Raw genomic sequence first — 22,572 nt, 5'->3', positions numbered from 1 at the left:
AAAATCACACAAAAAATATTTATTTTCAGTAGGATAAAAAAAATCCCACCACACCCCCAACAATGACAATACTGGTTACAAAGTAACCAAAGAACAAAGTAACACATTGCAAACAAGCCATGTGCCTCAGTCCCTTAAATCCTTTATGCAGTTTGGTGAATTTTCCTCTCTCTGGTCCCAGACAGAGATCCTAAGCTTGTTCATCATTGCAGACCTTTTCTGTTACTAGCTGCCTCTGATTTCAAGTTCTGCTATGAGATCTGCAGCTCAGGTTTTTGGGGATGAGTCATCATGGATTCTTTAGCACTGCAGGGAGGTGAACTAGATCAGCCTTTTCCTACTCTATAATTCTATGGTTCCAATATTAAGCTGTGATTATTAGTCATTTTAAAAGATCTATAATGCCTCAGTGGTGCTTTTGATTTAGTTATCACTTTAAGGATATAGTTTAATTGTACAATGATTGCCACCCTCAAATCCTTTTAATGAAGGGCAGTGTAACAATGTTTCAAATAATAAAATGTGAAGCACATTCTACCCATGTATAACGGGCTGCTTCAAAATCATCTTACCCAGTCCCCACAAACTGCAAGTGAAAACAACCAGTTTCAGATTAATGGGAACCAATGATTCATCCACCTTCACACAGAAGTAAAAAGAGCCAAGTGAGAAAAAGGAAAGCAAGACCACAGTTTTTACAGATATATATTAACACTTAGATTCAGACGGTGGTGCTGTAAGACAAGGAGAAGAACTGCAAGAAGTCTCAAAAGCTAGGTTTACAGCGCTGATTTGCCCTAGCTCAAAGCACACTGGGGAACTATTGTAAAACTGAATGTGCACAAGTTAAATGTGCACAGATTGCAGGCTTACTCTAGAAACCAACCAAATAGCCACCAAATAGCCACTTGAACCACTGGATAACAATGCACAAAGGAGGATAGAGTGAATGGACAAAAACTCAATGTTTATCTTCATCTTGACAGAGGTTGGAGAAATACCCATATTATAACTGTTGTTGGGGAAGGCAATGGAGGGATTATATCAAGCTAAGATGAAAAAGAACTTGTGACAAAACCATATCAATACATTTCCAGACCCATATGACATTTATTCTTTTTATTTGTCCAAGCCTTTTAGGTGAGCTTTATTTGAAGTATTTTTACCTGGCTCTTAAATATTAACAAAGAGCAGCAGGAAAGTTATTTGACATTGCTGAATTTTGTTATTCTAATGTTTTGTTTTTTAAAAAAAACCTGTTAGCCAACTGGGAAGGCTATTCCCCCAAATTTAATATATAAAATAAATAAATGATATTCATACATTCTTAAAAGAGAGATGAAATCACTTGTAATTTTAAAAAGGGGAAATTTTAGCCAGCTAACTTACTACATGATTGGAAGTTAGCTTAAGTAAAATGTACTATTAAAATGTGCTTGACACGTTTTAAATGGATCGCAAACAGAAGAACAAATTATCCCATATTACTAACATGTTGATATTCTTTTGAGTGTCAACATGTATGTATGGAAGGACAATGTGGTATACAATATATACTTGCAGAGAGTCCTTCACCAAACGCTCCTAAGAAGACTTAGCACTCAGGCATGGGATAAGAGGAGAGAAAACTGGATAATGAACAAGAAGCAAAGGGCTTCCTTTTTTCTGGGTATGTGAGTGACCATTGCAATTGTTTCACACAGCCTTACATACAGTTACATTAAACACACTAGTGTTTAAGACCCTAAACAACTTAGGCCCCAAATATTTGAAATACCACTTATTTCTGTACTAACCCCACCAGGTATTAAGAGAAGGCAGAGAAGGCCTTCTTGGTAGCTCTGCTGTTCTTAGAGGTTCAGGGTGGGTGGTGGCTCAGAAGAGGGCATTGTCTATGAAAGCTCCTAAATTGTGGAATTCCTTCCTCACAGGTGTGTCTGGCACCTTTACTACAGTTTTCAGCAAATGATGGAAGATATAAATCTTCATTCTGGCCTTTGACTCCCAGCATGTGCGTTTTTAAGAACTACGCCATTCCCGTGACTGCAATTATTTTTAGCTGTTTTTAAATACTGATTTTTAAATTGTGGTAATCTGCCCTGGAACCTGCTAGTGAAGTGCAGGTAATAAATTGAATACTACTACCAATAATCCCTGTTGGATCAAAGGTCCCATCAACTAAGTTCAAATTATGCACTACATTACTTTGCAGAAACCAAATGAATGTTCTAGAAATATTTTGCATGTACCCACCATTTCAAGGAGGCCCCACTCTAGTATCTGCATGCAAACATAACCTGAGGGGAACAGTCAGTACAAAAAATTACTCAATGAAATAAGAGAAAAATATTGCAGCAGGCACCTTTTTTGCTTCAAAAACAGGCACGCAGAGCTTTTACTGGCCTAACCTTAACAAGATGAGAGTCTCATAGGCCATCTATTTCCATTAATTAGGCCTCTAGGCAGCAGTTCTCAGAGAGAGATGGGAAACTGAAGCACAAAATAATTATAACAAATTCCATTAACAAAATTGTTCGGTGTGAGGGCTTTTTCCAACTGCAGCTCTAGATGATATTAGTATACTCTAAGGAACAAATGTCTACAATACAAAGAAAGAATACCTGAACATTATGGAAAAACCTTCTACTTTGTTCTCCCTACTGCTATTTAAAGGATAATTTTAATCACCATTTTTGTTCAAAGCTTCTAAAGGTATTTTTTTTTCTTTTACAATACAGACAGTTTCATGTGGTTATCCTTGATGTTGTGTCAGCAAGTCCTTTATAAACTGCTATTGTATTAAGATGTTTATCACTTGGTAATAAGAAGGAAAACAACATTTTTAAGAGTACGAAGAGGCATTTAAGACGAGCTAGTTAATTCAGAAAGGTGTATTATTCTGCCATCACTGCATTTTTTTAGTATAGAAAAGGGGGGAAAGGATCCAATTCATACATCCGATTTAACTGGTACTTATTACAATGGGAGTCTGATTAAGGGCTCAATGGATGATAGCTGGATTGCCACAATAGACAAAACCATTATACTATACCATTCAACAACCTTCAAAGAAAAATTTACTGGGCAGCGTAACTGATCAATAAGCTTCATTTTAGCCAGCCAGCTGAATAACCCTTATGGCTTTGCTTTACTATAACAACTCTCTATCAGATATACTCCCAACAAATAGCTTCTGAAGTTATCTGCATTTACTAGACTGGTGGAGCTCTGCTTGTCTGCTACTGTCAAGAACTAATTCTACTCTGGGCGACATTTCAAACCACCAGAATTTCTCAGTGTGTGTCAAATAAAATTTCAAAACAACTTAAGACATAACTCTGTAACTTCCTACTTCAGCAACCCTCCACTGTGATAGTCCTTTGAAATTCCTGCACCTTTATACATAACAGGCAGGAAGTCCGTAAGATATATAAGGAAGGCGCCAGACGAACCTCACTGGGGAGAGCATCCCACAATTCTACATTCCTGTTCTCGTGTTACCACCTTCTGGACCTCACGTGGAGGAGACACACAAAGAAGGGCCTCAGATGATGAATGCAGTCCTGGTTGGTTTATATGGGGAGAGGTGGTCCTGAGCCACTTATTGCCAGTGCTTGCAAACCCCCTTTGGGCCAAGCAAATTTTTTCTCTGCCCCGCAACTGGTGACATAAGCAGGACAGATGGATGTGGCTTGGCCAAAATAGCCTTGCAGGCCAAAAGGGGAAGACTGGGAGGTCCAATTAGGCATTAGGCTGGAGATTCCACACCCCTGCTCCAGAGGATACTTTTCACCGATGAAGTTCAGATCATCAGATGTTGTGTTATAGGACTGGTTATGTATAGAGTAGACTTTTGGGGCTGAATTCAACTATTTAGGTGTGCTAGCAGGAGCCAGTAAAATGAACTCTCTCCCCCCCCCATGAAATGTTTGTGTTGGTGGGACAATTCAAAGTGTGTGGCACTAAATCATTCCCTTTGAAATCAATGTGGCTTATGACATTTTCTTCTTCTTTGGCGATCATTCGTAGCCAACCAAGACTGTCTTCCATGAATATGGTCTTAACAGTGTGTTACTCACAACTAACTAAAGTCCCAATGATTTCTGTGGGTGTTTCCTAAGCATGGCTAAGCCTAGACTCAACTCATTCTGTTTCAAGAATTTATTCAAAATCCCTTCTTGCATGAGATGAAATGTAATTGCCCACAGATAATTAGCCTATTGTCAACATGAACTTCTGCCTTCCCTTCCCACCACACAATGCAGACTGTCAGCCCAACAGTTCCAAACCCATCAAGCCAAGACAGGTATTTGAGAAGGCTGTGGAAACAGAAGCATTATTGTTGCTTGCTCTAATGAGCCAGTGGAGAGAACACCTTTGCCCTTTAAAGCCAGGAGAGAATATGTGCTTGGTTCTTGCAGTACTACTATGCCCCTTTCAATTTACCACATCATAAAATTAGAGCTACCCAAACAAAAAGACTGCAACAGTGACAAAAAGATGTGAACCTTTTTATCCATTCAACACAGTGGTTAAAGTCTTAAAACTGTCTCCAGGTTTACATTACAATTAGTTTTTGCTACCAAATACGTGCTTTGGAAAGCAGAAGCTTCTTACTTCTGAAAAGTTAAGAGACAGAAGCCCTAGTCTTAACTTTTATTTCAAGGAAGTGGGATTGAGTCATATGGCCTTGTATTCCCAACCTGCACAATTCAGGGTTGAAGGTTAGAAAAAGATATACACGTCACTGTTCCTAATTGTGCATTTAGTAGTATACTAAATGCCTTCTCTCACTTTCAGCCTAACCTATGGAGGTTGAAAGGTCCATTTTTTAAAAAAACAAACCCAAATATCTGTTAGGTGCATTTCTAACCCACTCTTCATCCTAGGGTACCAGAGTAAAATATAATAATTCAGCAAAAAAAATAGAACAATTAAAAATTCAATAAACAACCAACAAATTAACATATACCATAAAACATTAATGCATTGAACATGATGATAATGAAAAGTTCAGATAAGAACTAACATTCCTCTTTAACCAGGTCTTTGGCTAATTAACATATGATGCCCTTTTAAATGTGTTACGGAATGAGAAATAATTGGGTTGTCTTTGTCCTTATTCTTATTATGCATTTTTGTTTTGTTTTTATATTGTAATTTTATGTTATGAACCACCCTGAGATCTAGAGGTATAGGACAGTATACCAATTTATTGAATAATAATAAGAGGCAATTCACACATTTATGACAACAGGAGTGACTGCCTGCCTCTATGATAGGTAAAATGTGGGCTAGATTGTAAATGTTAATTTGGCTGACTGACCAAACCCAGAGTACTCACTAATGGTTCCTTATTATCCTGAAAAAAGGTGACAAGTGGGGTGCCACAGGGTTCTGTTCTGGGTCCAATGCTGTTCAGCATCTTTATAAATGACTTGCATGAAGGAATTGAGGGGATGCTCATTAAATTTGCAGATGACACCAAACTGGGAAGGGTAGCTAATGCTACAGAAGAAGAATCAGAATCCAAAATGACCTTAACAGATTGGAGAACTGGACACAAGCTAACAAAATGAATTTCAATAAGGACAAGTGTATGGTTCTGCACTTAGGCAGGAAGAACCAGATGCACAAATATAGGATGGGGGGGGGCACTAGCAGTACATGTGAAAAGGATCTAGGGGTCTTGGTGGACCACAAGCTTAACATGAGTCAACAGTGTGATGCAGCAGCAAAATAAAAAGCTAATGCTATTCTAGGTTGCATGAACAGAAACTTAGTGTCCAGATCAAGGAAAGTAATAGTAGCACACTATTCTGCCTCAGTCAGACCACACTTAGAATACTGCGTCCAATTCTGGGCACCACAATTTAAGAAGGATATTGACAAGCTGGAACGTGTGCAGAGGAGGGCAACCAAGATGATCAAGGGTCTCGAAACAAAGCCTTTTGAGAAGTGCTTGAAGGAGCTGGGTATATTTAGCCTGGAAAAGAGGAGAGTGAGAGGAGATATGATAGCCATCTTCAAATATCTTAAGGGCTGGCACATGGAGGAGGGAGCATGCTTGTTTTCTCCTGCTCTGGAGGGTAGGACTCAAACCAATGGCTTCAAATTGCAAGACAGGAGATTCCTACTAAACATTTGTAAAAACTTTCTGACCGTAAGAGCTGTTCAGCAGTGGAATAGACTGTCATGATAAATAGTGGACTCCACTTCCTTGGAAGTTTTTAAGCAGAGATTGGATGGCCATCTGTCATGGATGCTTTAGCTGAGATTTAGCATTACAGGAGTTGAACTAAATGACGCTTGGTGTCCCTTCCAACTCCAAGTTTCCATGGTTCTATGATTCTGTGTATTGTTTCAGAACCACGAAGCCAGGAAAAGAAAGCGTTACCACACAACTGTAACTTTTCCATACAAAGCAAATTTCTCAGGTCTGCCCTTTACAAGCTAGAAGAAATCAAAGAGATAGCCATACCCACAACTTACGACTGCAAGTGTAAAAAGAATGGCAATGTGGGCAAACATAGCAGGGTGGCCATTAGCAACTTTATTATTTACCTCCTGAGATATATGCATAATGGCAAGGTGGAGAACTATGGAAACATGCAATGCACTGCATTTTCTGTACAGTAAAGGGGGCAGATAATTACGATTATGGATGGAAAAGGTGTGTGTGAAAGGACTGAATAGCCCATTCTGGATCATATTAAATGAAAATGCCTCACCTGAAAATAATTACCTATGCTGTTTAATTGCATCATTTGTAAACACCAAGAGAAAATCAAGGGCTTATTCAGTTACAAAGAACTCTGTCAAGTACAGGGTCGATGTTTGTAGTTAGGACAAGTTAAACTTCACTGTCAGTTTTAATGCCTTTGATTGTCACGGTGAAGGTAAGCTTAAAATCACCAGAAAGAAAAAAGCAATGTGTGAAAAGTCCCTCAGAGATGTATTCAGATTAAATCAAAATGTAAAAACTACAGCAAAAAGAGCCCATGAGTGGATAACTGAGGAGGGTCAGATTATTTATTGATTGGGGCTTAGGTTCATTCTCTTTCATTTGCTCTAATACTACATTACAGCATTTTCTACTCTTTGATTCTTTTCACCTGCTGACTACAGTCTCTTTGCAAATCTATACCCTTCAACGGATTTCTTTAAAAAAATAAACAGGTAAGGCAATCTGTCAAATCTTCACGAAGTATAGAAATATGCCTCTTAGTCCAAAATCAAATCAGAGGAAAGCGAAACTATGATTTACAAACCCCTTAAATTGATGCAGTCACGACCCTTTCAATGGCTGACACTTTATTTCAGTGGAAGCCAGGACTGCTTTGGACATTACTTGTCCCTACATATATCCCCATTGCCGCAGGGCCAACTGCTCTCAGGGATTTCAAGTTGTGCTGCTGTTACTCATTAGCAACAAAGGTTTGCCTCTTCAGAACATTAAACACTGTATCCATTCCAGCAAGTCACTTGCCCAGGGTTATCAGCAAGGCAAGCAGCATGCCAAGACTATCATTCTCTGATAAATAGGTCAGCATGGACGGATGAACTGCTAACGTTTTTGATCATTTTGTTTTGTTTTTGTCAGTCGTTGCTTAAAAAGTAACTCTGAATTTTCTGCTACAAGTGCAGAAAGTCAACTAACTCCATTTCCCATGCTTATGGAAAATACCAGAACTATCTTCTGATTAGAGATGGGAAGGCTTGGGGGGGGGAATGGAAAATTTGGGGGGGGGGAATTCCGGGGGTTTTCCAGGCCTTCCCATCTCTACTTCTGATACAGAAAACTGGTTGCTCTTCAGAAAAATAAAGGCTACATAGCATAATATGGCTGTTTTTTCAAGTAAGGGAATCCCTTACAATCAGAGAAATAGGAAGTGTTTTGAGATAGCAAATGTAGAGGAAACGTGGAAGACCATTGCAATTTTGAGGAGTTTGATGACTTGTCTCTTTCCCTTTTACATCCCTGGTTTAAGGTTTGCCGATTCATGATACAGCGGTACCTCAAGTTAAGTACTTAATTCGTTCCGGAGGTCCGTTCTTAACCTGAAACTGTTCTTAACCTGAAGCACCACTTTAGCTAATGGGGCCTCCTGCCGCTGCCACACTGCCAGAGTACGATTTCTGTTCTCATCCTGAAGCAAAGTTCTTAACCCGAGGTACAATCTCTGGGTTAGTGGAGTCTGTAACCTGAAGCGTCTGTAACCCGAGGTACCACTGTAGTATAATTTGGTTTTCACACACCTGTGTCAGGAGTTTCCTGGGTCCCGTGTTCTAAGTGCTGATTGGCTAATGGGGAGGATACCCAGGTGTAGGAATTGAATTGGAGACTCTCAGCTGCTCCACATTCCTGTTGAGTCACACCCCTTGTCCTGCGCTGATCATGAATGATGCCTGCTAACCAGGTGCAATCAATCAGATTAAAGTGGGCTATAAAAGCTGTAGGCTGAAGGGGCTCAGAGAACTTCTTCACAGATTGGGGTACCAGGTGCTGTGAGACTGTTGGCTGGGGTCTCTCTCACTGCTCTACCTGGAGCTCCGGGCAGCTGAAGGGGAGAATGTGTGTGACTTCTGTCTGGTATGCTATAACTTGTGTTTTGTATACCTGCTGCTATCTGTTAACCTTATGCAAATAAAGCATTACAGTGGTACCTCAGGTTAAGTACTTAATTTGTTCCGGAGGTCCGTACTTAACCTGAAACTGTTCTTAACCTGAGGCACCACTTTAGCTAATGGGGCTTCCTGCTGCTGCCGTGCCGCCGGAGCACAATTTCTGTTCTCATCCTGAAGCAAAGTTCTTAACCTGAAGCACTGTTTCTGGGTTAGTGAAGTCTGTAACCTGAAGCGTATGTAACCTGAAGCATATGTAACCCGAGGTACCACTGTACTTATTCTTCATCCACTGGTGTGCTTATTGGCTACAGATCTGGAAAGAATCCTGCCTTTGGCAGAACAGCAAAGAGGCCTTGAAAACAAAAAGTATGGCAGGTCACATTGGCCTGTGGATCAGAGGGTCCTCACTCCAAGATAAGGAAAAGGGACACAGTTATGTTATTCAGTCACCTGAACAGGACAATGAGGAACACAATTTATGAAGACTGCTACTTTAGAGCTTAACAAGATTAATTGCATAATAAAGAGGAATTTACACAGAAAGGTGAACTTAAACTGAATTGGTACTATTTGTTATGCTGCAGGAGAAAATTTACCTAGGAACCAAACTCCCACATAGAAATGCATACTAACTCGATACACAATAAGACTGCTATCCATTTCCTTTTTAAACAGCCTCCAGCACAAGTTCCGTAGAAGAGGCCTAATGAAATTTATTCGTTTGAGCCAAGTAGGGTAAGTGTATTGATAAAAGAAAAAAGAAAATGGATAATTCAAATTAAGTACACATGCAGAAGAGAGCTATTTCTGTAAACAAGACTGCTGTAATTTTTTTCCATTCTGGTTCTTTTCGTATTATCTATGGCAACAAAAGTGAGCTAATAACTTGAAGGCCAGGCTGAGCTCTAAGCTTAACCATAGAGCACTTACACTTTTCACCAAAAGATACAATAGCTCAATAAGCAAAGCAGCTCTCAATGTCCAGAATTTCATCTCCACCCTAGGGAGTACAGAAATGTTGGCTTGGTTTACCAGCTGATTGTTTAAAGCTAACTCCTCTGTTCTGCAATGCCCATCAGAACATGCAGAGGACTTGGAAATAGGTATGGTCTTCTTTAACTTGAGAAGGTAAGCACTTGGGGAGTTCCTGACTCTCATTAAAGACACATCAATTAAGAATAAGTAGCTCTAAGCAGGAAACTAGAAGAACTTGATCAGGTGCTCTATTACTCCAGCTACAATCCTTTTATCAACTTCATAAGAGATTAGCCAACTAAGTTATACTCACTCGACCTACTAAAATCAATGGATAAGTGAGCCATGACTAACTTTGATTTTAATAAGTATATTCACAGTATGAATTAGTCAGATATTACCTGAAGCTTTTGGGGTCCTGCTGTATTCCTAAAGTAACGTGTTTGCAAAATTACCTTTCTTTTGTATTGTTCAAATATACATTAAAAGCAAATGGCCCCACCTGTCCTCATCAGGACTCCAAAAATGATTTACTATTGATGTTGCCAGAGACTGTCACTTTACAGATAGGTCTCTGCACATTGGCGGGGCATATAGCTCCATTCAAAACAATTTTCAGTCACCACTGCCAGACAGTAAAACTACTAATAAATATATAACATCTCCCCACAGTGTTTCTAGTTCACACTAAATACTTTGAAGAACTCCAAGTGAGTCTTTACGCTAGATTAGGGTAGCCAATGTGGTTCCTTCCAGATGTTGCTGGAGTCCAACTCCCATCAACCCATCCCATCATCCTACTGTTTATGCTAGCTATGGCTGAGAGAAACTGGGATTCCAACATCTAGAGGGCACCATGTTGTCTATCCCAGCACTAAATAGGTTTTCTCATTATTAATTCCTCAAGATTCTCTAGTTTGTATGCAAGCATTAACTGCGGACAGCAGAAAACCGGTTCTGATTACTCTAGCTCTACGTAGAAAGGTGTTCACAGAACCAACATTTAATGTCATGCCCTCTGCTTTTTGGATAGCCGCTATACGAAATTACCCTTGGAACAGCATTGTTGTGCCTTTTGTAAAACTGGCACAGAAGATGTTATCCATTATATTATTCAGTGTCCACTTTACAAAGGTCCCTATGAAAAATACTGGCCGGAGTTTAGTTGCAGGAAGAACTTTGCATGTCTTTGATGTTTTGATAGTTTTCATTATATTACATTTTGTGCTTCTTAATTTACACTGACAGCCAGGAAATTAAGACCTAAATTTGAGACTCAACTCCGGTTTGTTTATTTTGCTTCCTATTTTGCTGAGGTTTATAGCTAAACAAATATAATTAGTACTTACTCACCACTAGATGCTTGACACTGATACCACTGACAGAACTATTCCCTCCAATTTGTCATGGGATTGAACGACAGCATATTTCATAACATTAAAAAAATGAAATTTAGATTTCCATTCACTTAGGGATTTTGAAGAGCAGTTGCTGTGCATCATTATATTGGTCTGTGCAGCCAGACACATATACCAAGTGCTAATTTCATCATACTACTTTCTAGCCAAATCTTCAATGTCAGTTTCACAGACTCATTCAAATGTCTAGATTAGCCAGAGATTCCATAAACCCCAAGTGCTATACAAAAATATGTTGCTGCAAGCTTTGGAAAGCTCCAGCACTTACTTGGGATTCCATTTTATCCAGACAGCCCACAGAGTAAAAGTGAACATACAGATATGCTGTTAAATTTAATTGTAGTACAGCCTAACAATTTTTTCCTCGGTTGGGGGCTGTTCTTGTAAATGTAACTTACCACCTATGCTACAAGTATTTACTAAGAATCGGAATGTTTGCCTTTCTTCTTCCGCCCCTTCTCCCCTGCCCACACATACATAAAGATCAGCTTCTCTTCTTTAAAATTATTCAACAGTACATCAAAATTTTAATTCAGTTATTCCTACTCCCCTGGCGTTGTGCTACACAGTAAAGTGTGCTCTGCTTTTAAGCTGCCTAGCTAAATCTTGTTGCATATGCATTATAGAAATTAAACTTTGAACAGAATTTTAAAACAGCATATTAGAATTCAGATAGACTTGTTCTGCAATTATAGAACTATTCAGGTTTCCACTAGTAATAAAACACTAATAATCTTACAAAAAGTGGGAAGCTGATATAGCATGTTTTCTTAGCTCTAAAAGTTTAAGGATTTTTATCATTTAATCCAGTGTTCCTTCTTATTGCTTATAATGAGAAGGGTACAATCCGATATCTTAGGGGTAGTGTGCCTCATCTAAGGAGGGTGGGAGAAAGAGAGAGAGATCTGGCTTTTCCTGGTTTGAATGTGGTCACAACATTTTTCTCCTGTATCCAAAGAATAAGAAATGTAATATTTATCCAGGATGTTCAGGAAGAAAACCCTATAACGAAAAGAAGTCCATGTAAACACAGAGCAGCACCAAGTCTGGAAAACAAGTCCAAAAGTATGGAAAGATCAGAAATCAGTTTGAATGAAAAAGAGAGGTGCTAGCTTAAATACAGAGAGCAAACAAATGCCAAACAGTTATGGAACCCCTAGCAGACTGAGCTTGAAGAGAGGGAAAAGGGAGGCAAACACCAGCTAATGAGAAGATAGAAAATGTGGACTTTTCAATCAGCATCATATTTGGGAAGCACTGGGTCTGTATAAATTCAGTAAGAAAGATTAAGTGATATTAGAAAATAAAATAACTAATTTATCCAAACTGCACTCCCACAACCACAAGGGAAACATCTGTGAAAAGCATATCTCATTCTCTGACAATATAGCACTCTCTTCAACAGTGGATTTAAACAATGGGGTTGTTGTTTTTAACCATTAAACATATTGTTTAATGTATGCAAATATTTTTGTTAAATGTGCATTCTTTATGGAAGAATATGCTGCAACACTTGCACCAATACAAGATTCACTAGAAACCAGCTCTCTATAACATCCGAACAACTGGATAAAACAAGTTTTCACAACACTGGCAGTGTCCAGGATGCACCAAATTTTGCAAAAACATCAAATCCTTATCTTAGCTACTTACAAATAAATACTTGGTTGAAGTTGTTAAAGAGCTCAAAACAGAGGCTGAAATAATCCATATGTTATTCAGTACCTGCTTAGGTATATATTTAAATCATTATCACAGCATCCCATTGTGTCTGTGTATTTGGGATCATGTGGTACATTCTAACCCCAGTTATGAACACACTCATTTCCCCATCATAAATATTGGTTTAATTATGTTTATAATGTATTTTTGGTAAATAAAAATGGAAAAACTAGAGAATCAGTTCCTCAAACATAGAACCACCCAAACAAAAGGAAGAAAGAACACTATTTCAACCTAACCTATGTGTTAATTCAGGCTTCCTCAACCTCGGCCCTCCAGATGTTTTTGGCCTACAACTCCCATGATACCTAGCTAGCAGGACCAGTGGTCAGGGATGATGGGAATTGTAGTTTCAAAACATGTGGAGGGCCGAGGTTGAAGAAGCCTGTGTTAATTCATACAATGAATGAGTAGGAAGTTATGGAGGAAACCAATATGAATAATGATCATTGTTTGGAATTGAGGATTGGCATAGACATGGTTTCTATGTGGATTTTTAAGAAGGCTGGTTCAGAACCATTTAGGCATAAATAACCAGAAACTGTTGGGTCTTGAGTTGAGTTTCAAGGTCCTGAGCAGATTTCTGAAAATGTTGGTACAAGGTATACTATAAGCAGCTTTTCAGGCTACTCCTGAATAGGAGAAATAACTGGAATACAATTCCATGGTGGACAGATTAATGCAGTAAGGAGCACAAAGCAGCCTTCTAAAAGGTCAGGCATATGTTGGAGGGGAAGTTTTAATGGAATACCAATGACAAACACCTATAGTTAAAAGTGTTCTCAAGAAGGCTAAACAATATAGCTGGAGGCAAGTTTGTGGAAACCTCTTTATAGATACACCAATTGTGTTGCTTTACAGGCAGATAAGGAAACTGAATGTTATCCAGTATTTTACCTTTGATTACTGAGGATAAGAAACTGCATATAGCGAATGTAGAGAAAACTGAGGTGCTGGTGGCTGCTAGAATGCACAAATGTCTGCATACACACTCAATAGGAATGTGTTCATATCAAGATGGATAAAGTGACCAAGAGGAAATTAAATTGAAGATTTAAGTAAGTTAGGAGAAATTGGGAGGGTTGTGGGATTCTAATTTTATCAGCGCAAAACTGTGGGTATGGTGTTTTCTAGGGAGATTACATTCTAGGGAGATTACATTGAATCTTTTTTGGAAAACAGATACATATAGTCTCAAGTTACAATTTTCTAAGTCTCGTATATATACACATACACACACAAACACACACTTGGAAGCAGCGTATTTTGTATACAATAAATAGATGTAAAGTGTTACCAAATCCAATGAAAGAGCTTTTTAGGTAGTACATGATGGTGGATAGGAAAACACTATTGATGTTCTAGTGTGCATTTATTATATCTATTAAGAAGTACTGCTGTCAGGCACATGTATCTGCCTCAGGGTCCTTATTGTGGAAACTTAATGCTATTCATACAAAGACTGTGGTATAAGGTGTGATATAATGTGGTGCAAAATCAGAATGCTCTTTAAATGCCTGGTTGTTTGCTTTATGTGTGGGAATGGGTGCTTTTGATCTGGGTTGTGAGTTGAGAGGTAAAAAGTCATTGTAGACCAGTAGGGTCCCAGAATAACCATAAAGAATATTTTTTCCTGGTGGGATGAATGGTGATTAACATATACGGAAGGGTCCTGGAAGCCATGGCATGCACAGATGAGCATAGCTTTTCTATGTCCCAATGTTTAGGATTCAACTATCCAATTGAGTTTCAATAGCAATGGTGAGCGTGGTGGTTATGAAATATAATTTGTTACTTTTTTGGGGGTGGGGGAGATTATGAAACACAATATTACCTTTCAAATAAAAAGTTGGCTTTTAGTAATCTAAGGATGTGAGACCCAGTAGGGCACTGGGCTTAAGTCACACCTTGTCTTGGTTGTTGGCAATTGAGAATAGGAGTATGGGATGCAAGTGCAATCTGGGAAAGGAAATATGGTTGCCAAATTCAGAATTACAGTTAATGGGTCTTTGAGTCTGTTAAACTTCTGTTAAATTCTAACTCGCGTAGCATTTGCTAGTAATGAGATAGCAGATCAGACAGCCAAGGACACTTTGGGGTATAAAGACTTAACACTGTGTTGCCTTTGTCCTCTCTGAAAGTAAAATGTTGGGTCAAGCGGATGAGTGATGATCAAAAATTATGGAAAGCAGATCTCACAAGTGAGAGGTAATTTTCTTTGGGGAGATTTCTGGATATTTAACCAGCAGCAAAAGATGAAACAAGTGGGCCTGTTTAGGATTTTGGCATGGCACTGTACGTTTTTGGAGTAATTTATTCAATGTCAGATAGACTGACACTTTTCTTGTGACATCTGTGAGTTGGAAGGAACAGTTGACCATGTGGTATGGGATTGCTTGAGATACAGGGGATAAGAAGAAGCCTATCCCCTGGAAGCTGAATGGCTTGGGCATTATACATTTATCTTTAAGAATTTTGCAGGGGAGGGGGCAATATTTGAGGTCCAATGCTGTCAATTTTGTGGACATTCTTAGGTGATACAGTACTATACTTTTTGAACAACTGTAACTGAGTATTATTATATTATAGCAAGAGTCTGGCAATAACAGACACTCTCCTTTTTGCTATTAAAATCTGAGGAGGAGAGGGAGATTTCAAGTTGTTTGTTTGCTTCTACTGTCTTAAGTTTTGCACCCACCTTGTGTTTGTATCTCTGGCAATGAAGATGACATATCATTTGGAACCTGGAAGGATTTTTTTTAAAAAAATCAACCAGCTAATTAGCACTGGACACATCACATTTTTCACCTTTCCCAGGGCCAAGGAGGACTCAGTTGCACTTGGTTGTCTAATAATTCATCACAACTTGGCAGATGTGCTGGTGGTGGATGAAGAGCCAGGGAGCTGATTAAAAGGCAGGAAATATCACTTGTGGCATATAGAAGAAGTTAGGACAGCTAGCTGACCTGTTGTTGCTTTGATAGTGGGGAAAATGTCAGACAGGTAGCATTGCTGGGTGGCTGTCATATCCTCACAGAATGTTAGCAGACTTGTCAACAGGAGCAGCTCAGCTCTGTGCCAGCCCCTGGAGGCCATTTTTGGTGGGACAGCCAGGCCACAGGGGCAAGAGCTCCATCAATGGCCTAAATTGTTTGGGCAAATCTTGTGTAATTAATACCTTGCCTATTTAATTCAATTAATAAAACTGTTTCCCATTACAATCCAATTAATTTATGTGTGTCTTTCAATGGTACTCACAAATCACTAGTAATTATACACCCAACATGGGTTTACCCAAGGCTTTTTATTTGCACTTGAGGAGATATCCTCAAGCACAAAACAAACATACATTGTAGCATGTACAAAAGGGAAAACCGGCTCCAAATGCAGCTGGTCTTTCAAAGGACAGCAAGAATTAGCCCTATAATTTACCACTTTAGAGAACTTTAAGCCATATCTGTAAACCATGTGCTGCAGCCTTCAAACCAGACGCAATGTGTAAAAATCTTGCAGTAATTATGAATAATCAAGTACGAGAAATACTCCTTTGTTGCAATACTGCTGCTTCCCCACTTTGAGATTTTAAGGCAGAGCGGGTCAATAAATTACCTAAATAAATAACATGTTAATACCATACTGACACGTATCGGCCATACAAAATTTCTATCTTCCGCAAACAGCTTTGCTAATATTTCCATGTTAAGTATTTATGGGGAGAAACTTGTTTTCACTGTATTCTATGGGCGCAACATACTTACTACAGGAGTCCCATCCAGCAAACAATTACACTAATATTCTATTCCCAATGTGAACCAATGCCTTGGTTAGCACTGCAATCCTGAAGGCCATTTAATCACAACTGCAAATTTTTCAAGCAAGTGCTCTCATTGTGATCAATACCAAACAAATGCAAGACTATCCTTCTGTTTACAACTCTATAATAAATAATAGGAAACAAGCTGCCATTGCTGCCTACTTCACAACCTTATGTGAACAAGTGAATACAGTATAGGATTACAGTATCCGTTTAGAATTGCAATCCTAGACACGTAATTGCTATCAAAAGTCCTGTTCATTTCAGCAGAACTAAAACTACCATATTTAAAGTCTAAAGTCGCCTCCAGATGACTCATTTATTTAATATTTTATTTCATAAAATTTAGATGCTGCTAGATTGTAAAAAAAAACCTCAAAAGAGTTTACAAAAGGAATAAAATTATCAATAAAAAGAGTTAAAAACATTCAAAAGAAAATAAAATCAACAATAAGCTAAAAACAAATTAAAACACTTGTCAACAATCTACATTTATGAGTAGGCCTATATAATCAATAATGTTTTAGCAGGTGCCGAAAAGAGTATAGTGAAGGCAGCTGCCTGATGTCAATAGGAAGTGAGTTCCAAAGTGTGAGAGCCGACACACTAAAAGGCCGATTTCTTATAAATGCAGAACAAGTATTATGTGACACCTTTCCAGATCCAGTTTATCATGCATTTATTAATTTGTCAAACCTTGCGTTAAACCAGCTCTTTGTTGAGGGTCTCCATTCTGAGGGTCTGCAGGGAGGTGAGAGGGCACTGCTTCATGAATTATTGTTACCCAGTGCTACCTCCCCACCCACCCCCATCACCTTTCTTTGCTATAAAAAGATCGATTTGGAGAGGGAGGCGGGGAGCAGGAAAGAGACAGCAGCTCCCTTTCATTCGAGTTCATTCGTGCAAGCTGCGTTTGCTGCTACGTGACCGAATCCCATCCAAAAAACAAAACCATGCAAGAAGCACCCCAAGTGACCAAACCGGGTTATCCCCATCCACACCACCCCTGTCAGCGTGTGCACCGTTCTCCAAAACCTGCCCTTCTTTTGATTTCCTGTTTGCGGAAGTCACGCTCTAAATAGGCGCGCGCACAAGACACATTTGCACAGCCACTAAATAAATGCAGTGAGACGACGACGACAGCCTGGGCAAATGCATTCAAATTCCTGGAATTGGGCACGCGCGGGGGTGGGGGCGAGCATGTCCACACACTACTCATCTGCGTTTTCAGACCAGCGCCTAAGAAATGGGAAGTGGGTGCGGGGTGGGGAACTGAAGCACCACATGAGTAGGGATATCGCCGCCCTTCTTTGCACTTTTGCTCCGTGACCCCGCCGCCGAGGGCAGCCCGAAAGCCACGCGCCCGAGCTCTCCACAAGCCCCGCGGCGGCGGCGAGAGGAAGCGCGCACTGCTTAAGTCCCAGTTACTATTACTATACCCGGCAGCAAGAGTGGAGGGGGAAAGGGAGAGGAGGGCGGCGCGCTACACACCCAGGAGGAGACCGTCCATGTCAAAGATGAGGTGAGTGACGGGCTGAGGCGACGTCGGAGGAGGAGGGCAAGCGGGCGAGGCCATAGCGCTGCAACAGCGACCCCCGCAAACAGCAGAGCGATAAAAGACAGCGCCAGGCTCGCGGAGGGAGGGAGGGAAAGGGGGCGGAGCGCTGCGGCGAGGAGATGGGCGGCCGGAGAGGCTCTGAAGTGCGCGTGCGCCTCTGGCGGTTCCACTCGCGTCCCGCAGATTGTTGGGGAGGGAGCGGGGGACAAGGAAACGCCGAGCGGTGGTTTGCTGGCTTGCTGCGCATGCGTGCCTGCGCTGCCCGGCGGCTCTGCTTTTTCCGAGGCGAGGAGCTCAAGCGTCGCGGTGGCAATTTCAAGATGGGGAGGAACTGGAAAGGGCGTCCGGTTTCGCTGCGCGCGTGCGCACAGGATGGGGACTATTAGCATTTCGGCGGCCGCTGCTGCAAACGCGCCTTTGGGAAGCGAGGCTGCGGGGGAGAGGGATAGATAAATAAATGAATAAATGCTGCGCTGGAGAAGGAGGGGAGGGGGGCTTCGCCATCGACACACAATGCACAAATGCGTAGTGCACGCCTCAAATGGAGTTGCGTCGTATAAACCAGAAGCAGCCCAAGGAGGCATAACAGGTCGACGCTAGGGCATGGATACAGGGAAGTAGTAAGGGGCGTTTTAGATCCCACAGGTTTTAATCCCAAGTAAATGAATTTGGGAACGCAACGCTAAGGTACAATAGTGTTTAAGTTCGGGGTGTTTTCAGGTCAGCGTGAAGGCAGCGTGTTCCAAAAGTAGTATTATGCAAAGGGTGAGAGCCGCGGCTGCTTACGTGGGAGCAGGTGGAGCTCTCTAACCAGGAGTGCTAATGTGGTTTGAACTATGTGCTTTTCTTTGGGTGCAGAGTTGCTACCTAACAGTGCAATCCTATACATGTCAGTTTAGCAGTAAAACCCAGGTCAGCAAGCTTAGGATTTCAATTTTGCATGTCAGAAATTAACGATAAAAGACTTCCAAGGTTGCAGTCCTAAATACACTTCTCAGGAACTGAGTTGAACACGGGCATGTGTCCTTAGGAGCAAACGTGCAATCTGCTCAAAAATAAAGTTGCCTAATTTCACACACACAGCCAGCAGCTCCCCACCCCCACCCCTTCATTTCATTATCTCACTATCGTCTGAATCCCATCTTTGCCCCCGAGTAACTCAAGGCATTTATAACAGGGTGTTTCATTTATCCACAGAACAGCTAAATATTGAGATAGGTTGAAAGATTGTGAAATGAACTCTAAGGCTGCAGTCCTAAAAAACCTCATCAGTAAGTCTCTTCAGTGATGCTCCCTTTTGAATGAACTGTAAGCTACCCAGTGAGTTTTAGAGCTGATCAGGAACTTAAACCTTGGATTTGTGTACAGACACACACATCCCAACACCACATCTACCTTTACACAGTGGCGTAGCGTGGGTTGTCAGAACCCGGGGCAAGGCAAGTAATTTGCACCCCTAACCCGTGGATTTGCCCCCCTAACCTTAACCCCCAGATGTTGCGGCCGGTGCGGCCGGCCCCCCCTGCACCCCCCACGCTACGCCACTGCCTTTACAGGAGGATGGTCTTTTATTTTGAGAGGCACATTGTGTGGTGGGTTGAGCAGCAGTTGCCAGCTTTTGGGGTCCTTGGGGCACCATTGCATACTGAAGAAACTGCCATGATGAACACCACACCCCACTACAACCAAGGACACACTGCAACCTATTCAGCCTCCAATGGAATATTTGTTCAAGTCTGATTTTAGTGGTGGGAGAGGACCCCTCAAGAAGCAGGGGAGACTTCTGTGGGTATTTGAGTGCCTGCAGGTACCTCACTGGCAACCCCTGGTTACTGTGATAATTGTGATTACATTGTGATAATAAAATGGGTGGAACTCATGAGCTCCTTGGGTGGAACTCATGAGTGCATTTAAAGCACTATGATACCATTTAGCCACAGCTTCCCCCCCAAAAAAATATATGAACTCTAGTTTATTAGGAGTTAGGGTTGTTAGGAGACCTCCTGTTGCCCTCCCAGAGCTACAAGTCCCAGAATTCACTATGAAGAGAGATTGATGGTTAAACCACTCTGGGAATTGTAGGTCTTTTAGGGTCTCCCAACAACTCTAAACATCCTTGACAAACAACAGCTCCCAGATGTATTTCTATCAAGACTTTATGTGGTATCATGGTGCTTTAAATGTATGGCATGAATGTAGCAAAGGATTGGCTGAAAACGGTGCAGGTAGAAAATTAAATGCATGTGAATGAATTCTCTACATGCAGTCGGTCCTTTTAGGAGGTGTCTTCTGTATAAAATTGCTTGGGGAAACAACTCCCTTCTGCACTATTCTGTTAAAATAGAGATGGAATATAATAGGTTATAATGTAGCACCCTCTCCCTCACCAAAATATCTTATTGAGTGTTTGCTACATAATAATTATATGTTTTGGATCTTGGCTTTGATCCAGAGAACAAGGGACATATTTATGGGCCATTGCTGCCGCCAGGAAACAAACAATCACGAGTGCCTGCTGTTGCATAGTAGTAACATTTATAGGTAACTACTAGCTTCATTTGTGGAACAGTCAAATTGGACTGTGGACTTTAACCACTGTATTCTTCTTGCTTCCCTTTTTCAGAGGGAAATGTTTTAAAATGTGTTTGTTTTCCTCTGGAAGAATGCCAGTCATTGCTTTGAGTAGGGGCATGGCTTGCCACAGAGAAAGAAGGAGAGATTAAATTGGTTTCCACGAGTTCAGGTTGGCTGTGTGGGGCTGTTTTCACAGAAGAGGTAAGATAATTACATCAATGAAGCTTCAAAGTGTGCCGTGTGCTGTTCTGTCATTTCAGATTCTGGACTTAATGGTCTTACTGGGCAGGGAGTAGGATAGGGGAGTCTCTAAGTGGTAACGTATATTACTTTTTTGTTCTTTAAAATGCTTTGTTTTGGGGCCCTCCTCATTCTGCTGAGTGAGGCCCAGGACATCTTCTACCCAGGTCTTCCCTTGATGGCACCACTGAAAGCATGTTTTGTATTTGCTGCTTTCACAGAAAACAGCCCTCAGGGTGAAATAAATGCAGCTGCCCAGCAAATGAGCCCCAGACCTGGAGGTTATCGCTAGAAAATTCTTTTGTGTCCAAGCAATCCTGAATATGTCATCTAGCTTTTATCGGAGCGATGCCTACAACTTGATAGCATGGCACGAATACAGAAAACTTTTCCTTAGGATATAATGAGGCATGACCTGTTTCAATAACAGTTGTGGGAACATTCGGTGTAGGGAGAGAAGTAGAATAACATCTAATGAGCTATAGCTAATGAGCCATACCCCTTTACCTGTTGTGTGCTCAGTGAGATAGATGGACATGAGCTACAGAAATATAATCTTGTATTTATTCTCTATTGGCAGGTCACATCTGGAAACTCATTTATATTTTGCCCCATATGTGCAATGCTTTAGAAGTATCTTGCTTTAAAGCATTTAAATTTTATGTCATCAGCTTTCAACATGTTATGTGCAACCTGATCCTATGCATGTTTACTTGGAAGTAAGTCCCACTGTGTTGATTGGCATTTTCCTGCAGTAAGAGGATTGAAATCCTACTTGGCATTTAAATACCACCTTTCAATGGCCAAAAAACCCACTAGCCAGGCACTTTTGGAAGAAATGGAAAATTTTCTTTTTTAAAAAAAGTATTCCAAAAAACGCTTCTAATAAAATCAAAATAATCAAGGGAGATAATTAAATCAGAGGACAAGGAGAGGAAAAACAACACCAGGAATAACATAATCTTCCATGCCTATTAATTTAGCTAAATAAAGATGTCTTGCAGTACAATATTATGTGTTCCTACCATGCCCAATGAGGCCATACGCCTAGTTAAAATTAAAGTCTGAAGAAGCCTTCTAAAGATTCTAAGATACTAAACTTGGTAGACCCTACTAGAGAGCCATTCCCTAAGCTGTTTTTTCATCACGATAGGACATGGGTACACAACATGGTGCTCTCTGGTGGTTGGACTCAACTTGACCAGCATGGTCAATAGTCAGGGATGCTGGGAGCTATCTCTGCAGTACGACATGTGCTGAACATGCATCTGTCTAACAGACACTAAAGACAGTGAAGATGACACAAGGTGAAGGTGACATAGGGGAACAATGTCATCTTACACTATTTAATGGAGCAGAGATGCAGATTTATTTTGGAAGAGGTCCTCTTTAAGATTTTGATGATGATGATGATCGCAACACAAAAATACAAAATGAGAACACAAAATAGATGTGGGTATCCATCTGTCTCAAAAGACAAATGGAGTGTGCTTCTGGGGGCAAAGTCAAACCGCTGGAGAATCACAGCACCCACCATGGCTGCAGAGACCCATAACTCATAACTGCTGCCTCCCGTGTTGCTTTTGCTGCAGGGCAATGTGTATGGAGCTCCTGGACTGCCCAGATGACAATACCCTTTTCTG

At 40.7% G+C, this 22,572-nt stretch overlaps 2 protein-coding genes across 5 annotated transcripts in view; one reads left to right on the top strand and one right to left on the bottom strand.

Annotated features, from left to right (window-relative positions):
- PUDP (pseudouridine 5'-phosphatase) overlaps positions 1-18,245 on the bottom strand; it is a 58,268-nt gene extending 40,023 nt beyond the window's left edge. The window contains exon 1 of the mRNA XM_053387269.1: positions 18,049-18,245. Within this exon, the coding sequence (XP_053243244.1) occupies positions 18,049-18,133 (85 nt within the window). The 5' untranslated portion in view covers positions 18,134-18,245. The remainder of the gene's footprint in view (positions 1-18,048) is intronic.
- The window catches only part of STS (steroid sulfatase), a 102,566-nt gene continuing 97,746 nt past the window's right edge, over positions 17,753-22,572 (top strand). For 2 of the 4 annotated variants that reach the window (XM_053387265.1, XM_053387266.1), the window contains exon 1: positions 17,753-18,079. The gene's annotated coding sequence lies outside the window, so the exon portion shown is untranslated. Of the gene's footprint in view, positions 18,080-20,785; positions 20,891-20,949; positions 21,006-22,572 lie in introns of those variants that run through there. The other 2 variants (XM_053387267.1, XM_053387268.1) reach the window with 2 other exon arrangements.

The sequence above is a fragment of the Podarcis raffonei genome, chromosome 4 (assembly GCF_027172205.1).
Source record: "Podarcis raffonei isolate rPodRaf1 chromosome 4, rPodRaf1.pri, whole genome shotgun sequence".
Taxonomy (NCBI): domain Eukaryota; kingdom Metazoa; phylum Chordata; class Lepidosauria; order Squamata; family Lacertidae; genus Podarcis; species Podarcis raffonei.
The sequence above is the reverse complement of the archived record's forward strand: the minus strand, read 5'-3'. Positions and strand labels throughout refer to the sequence as shown.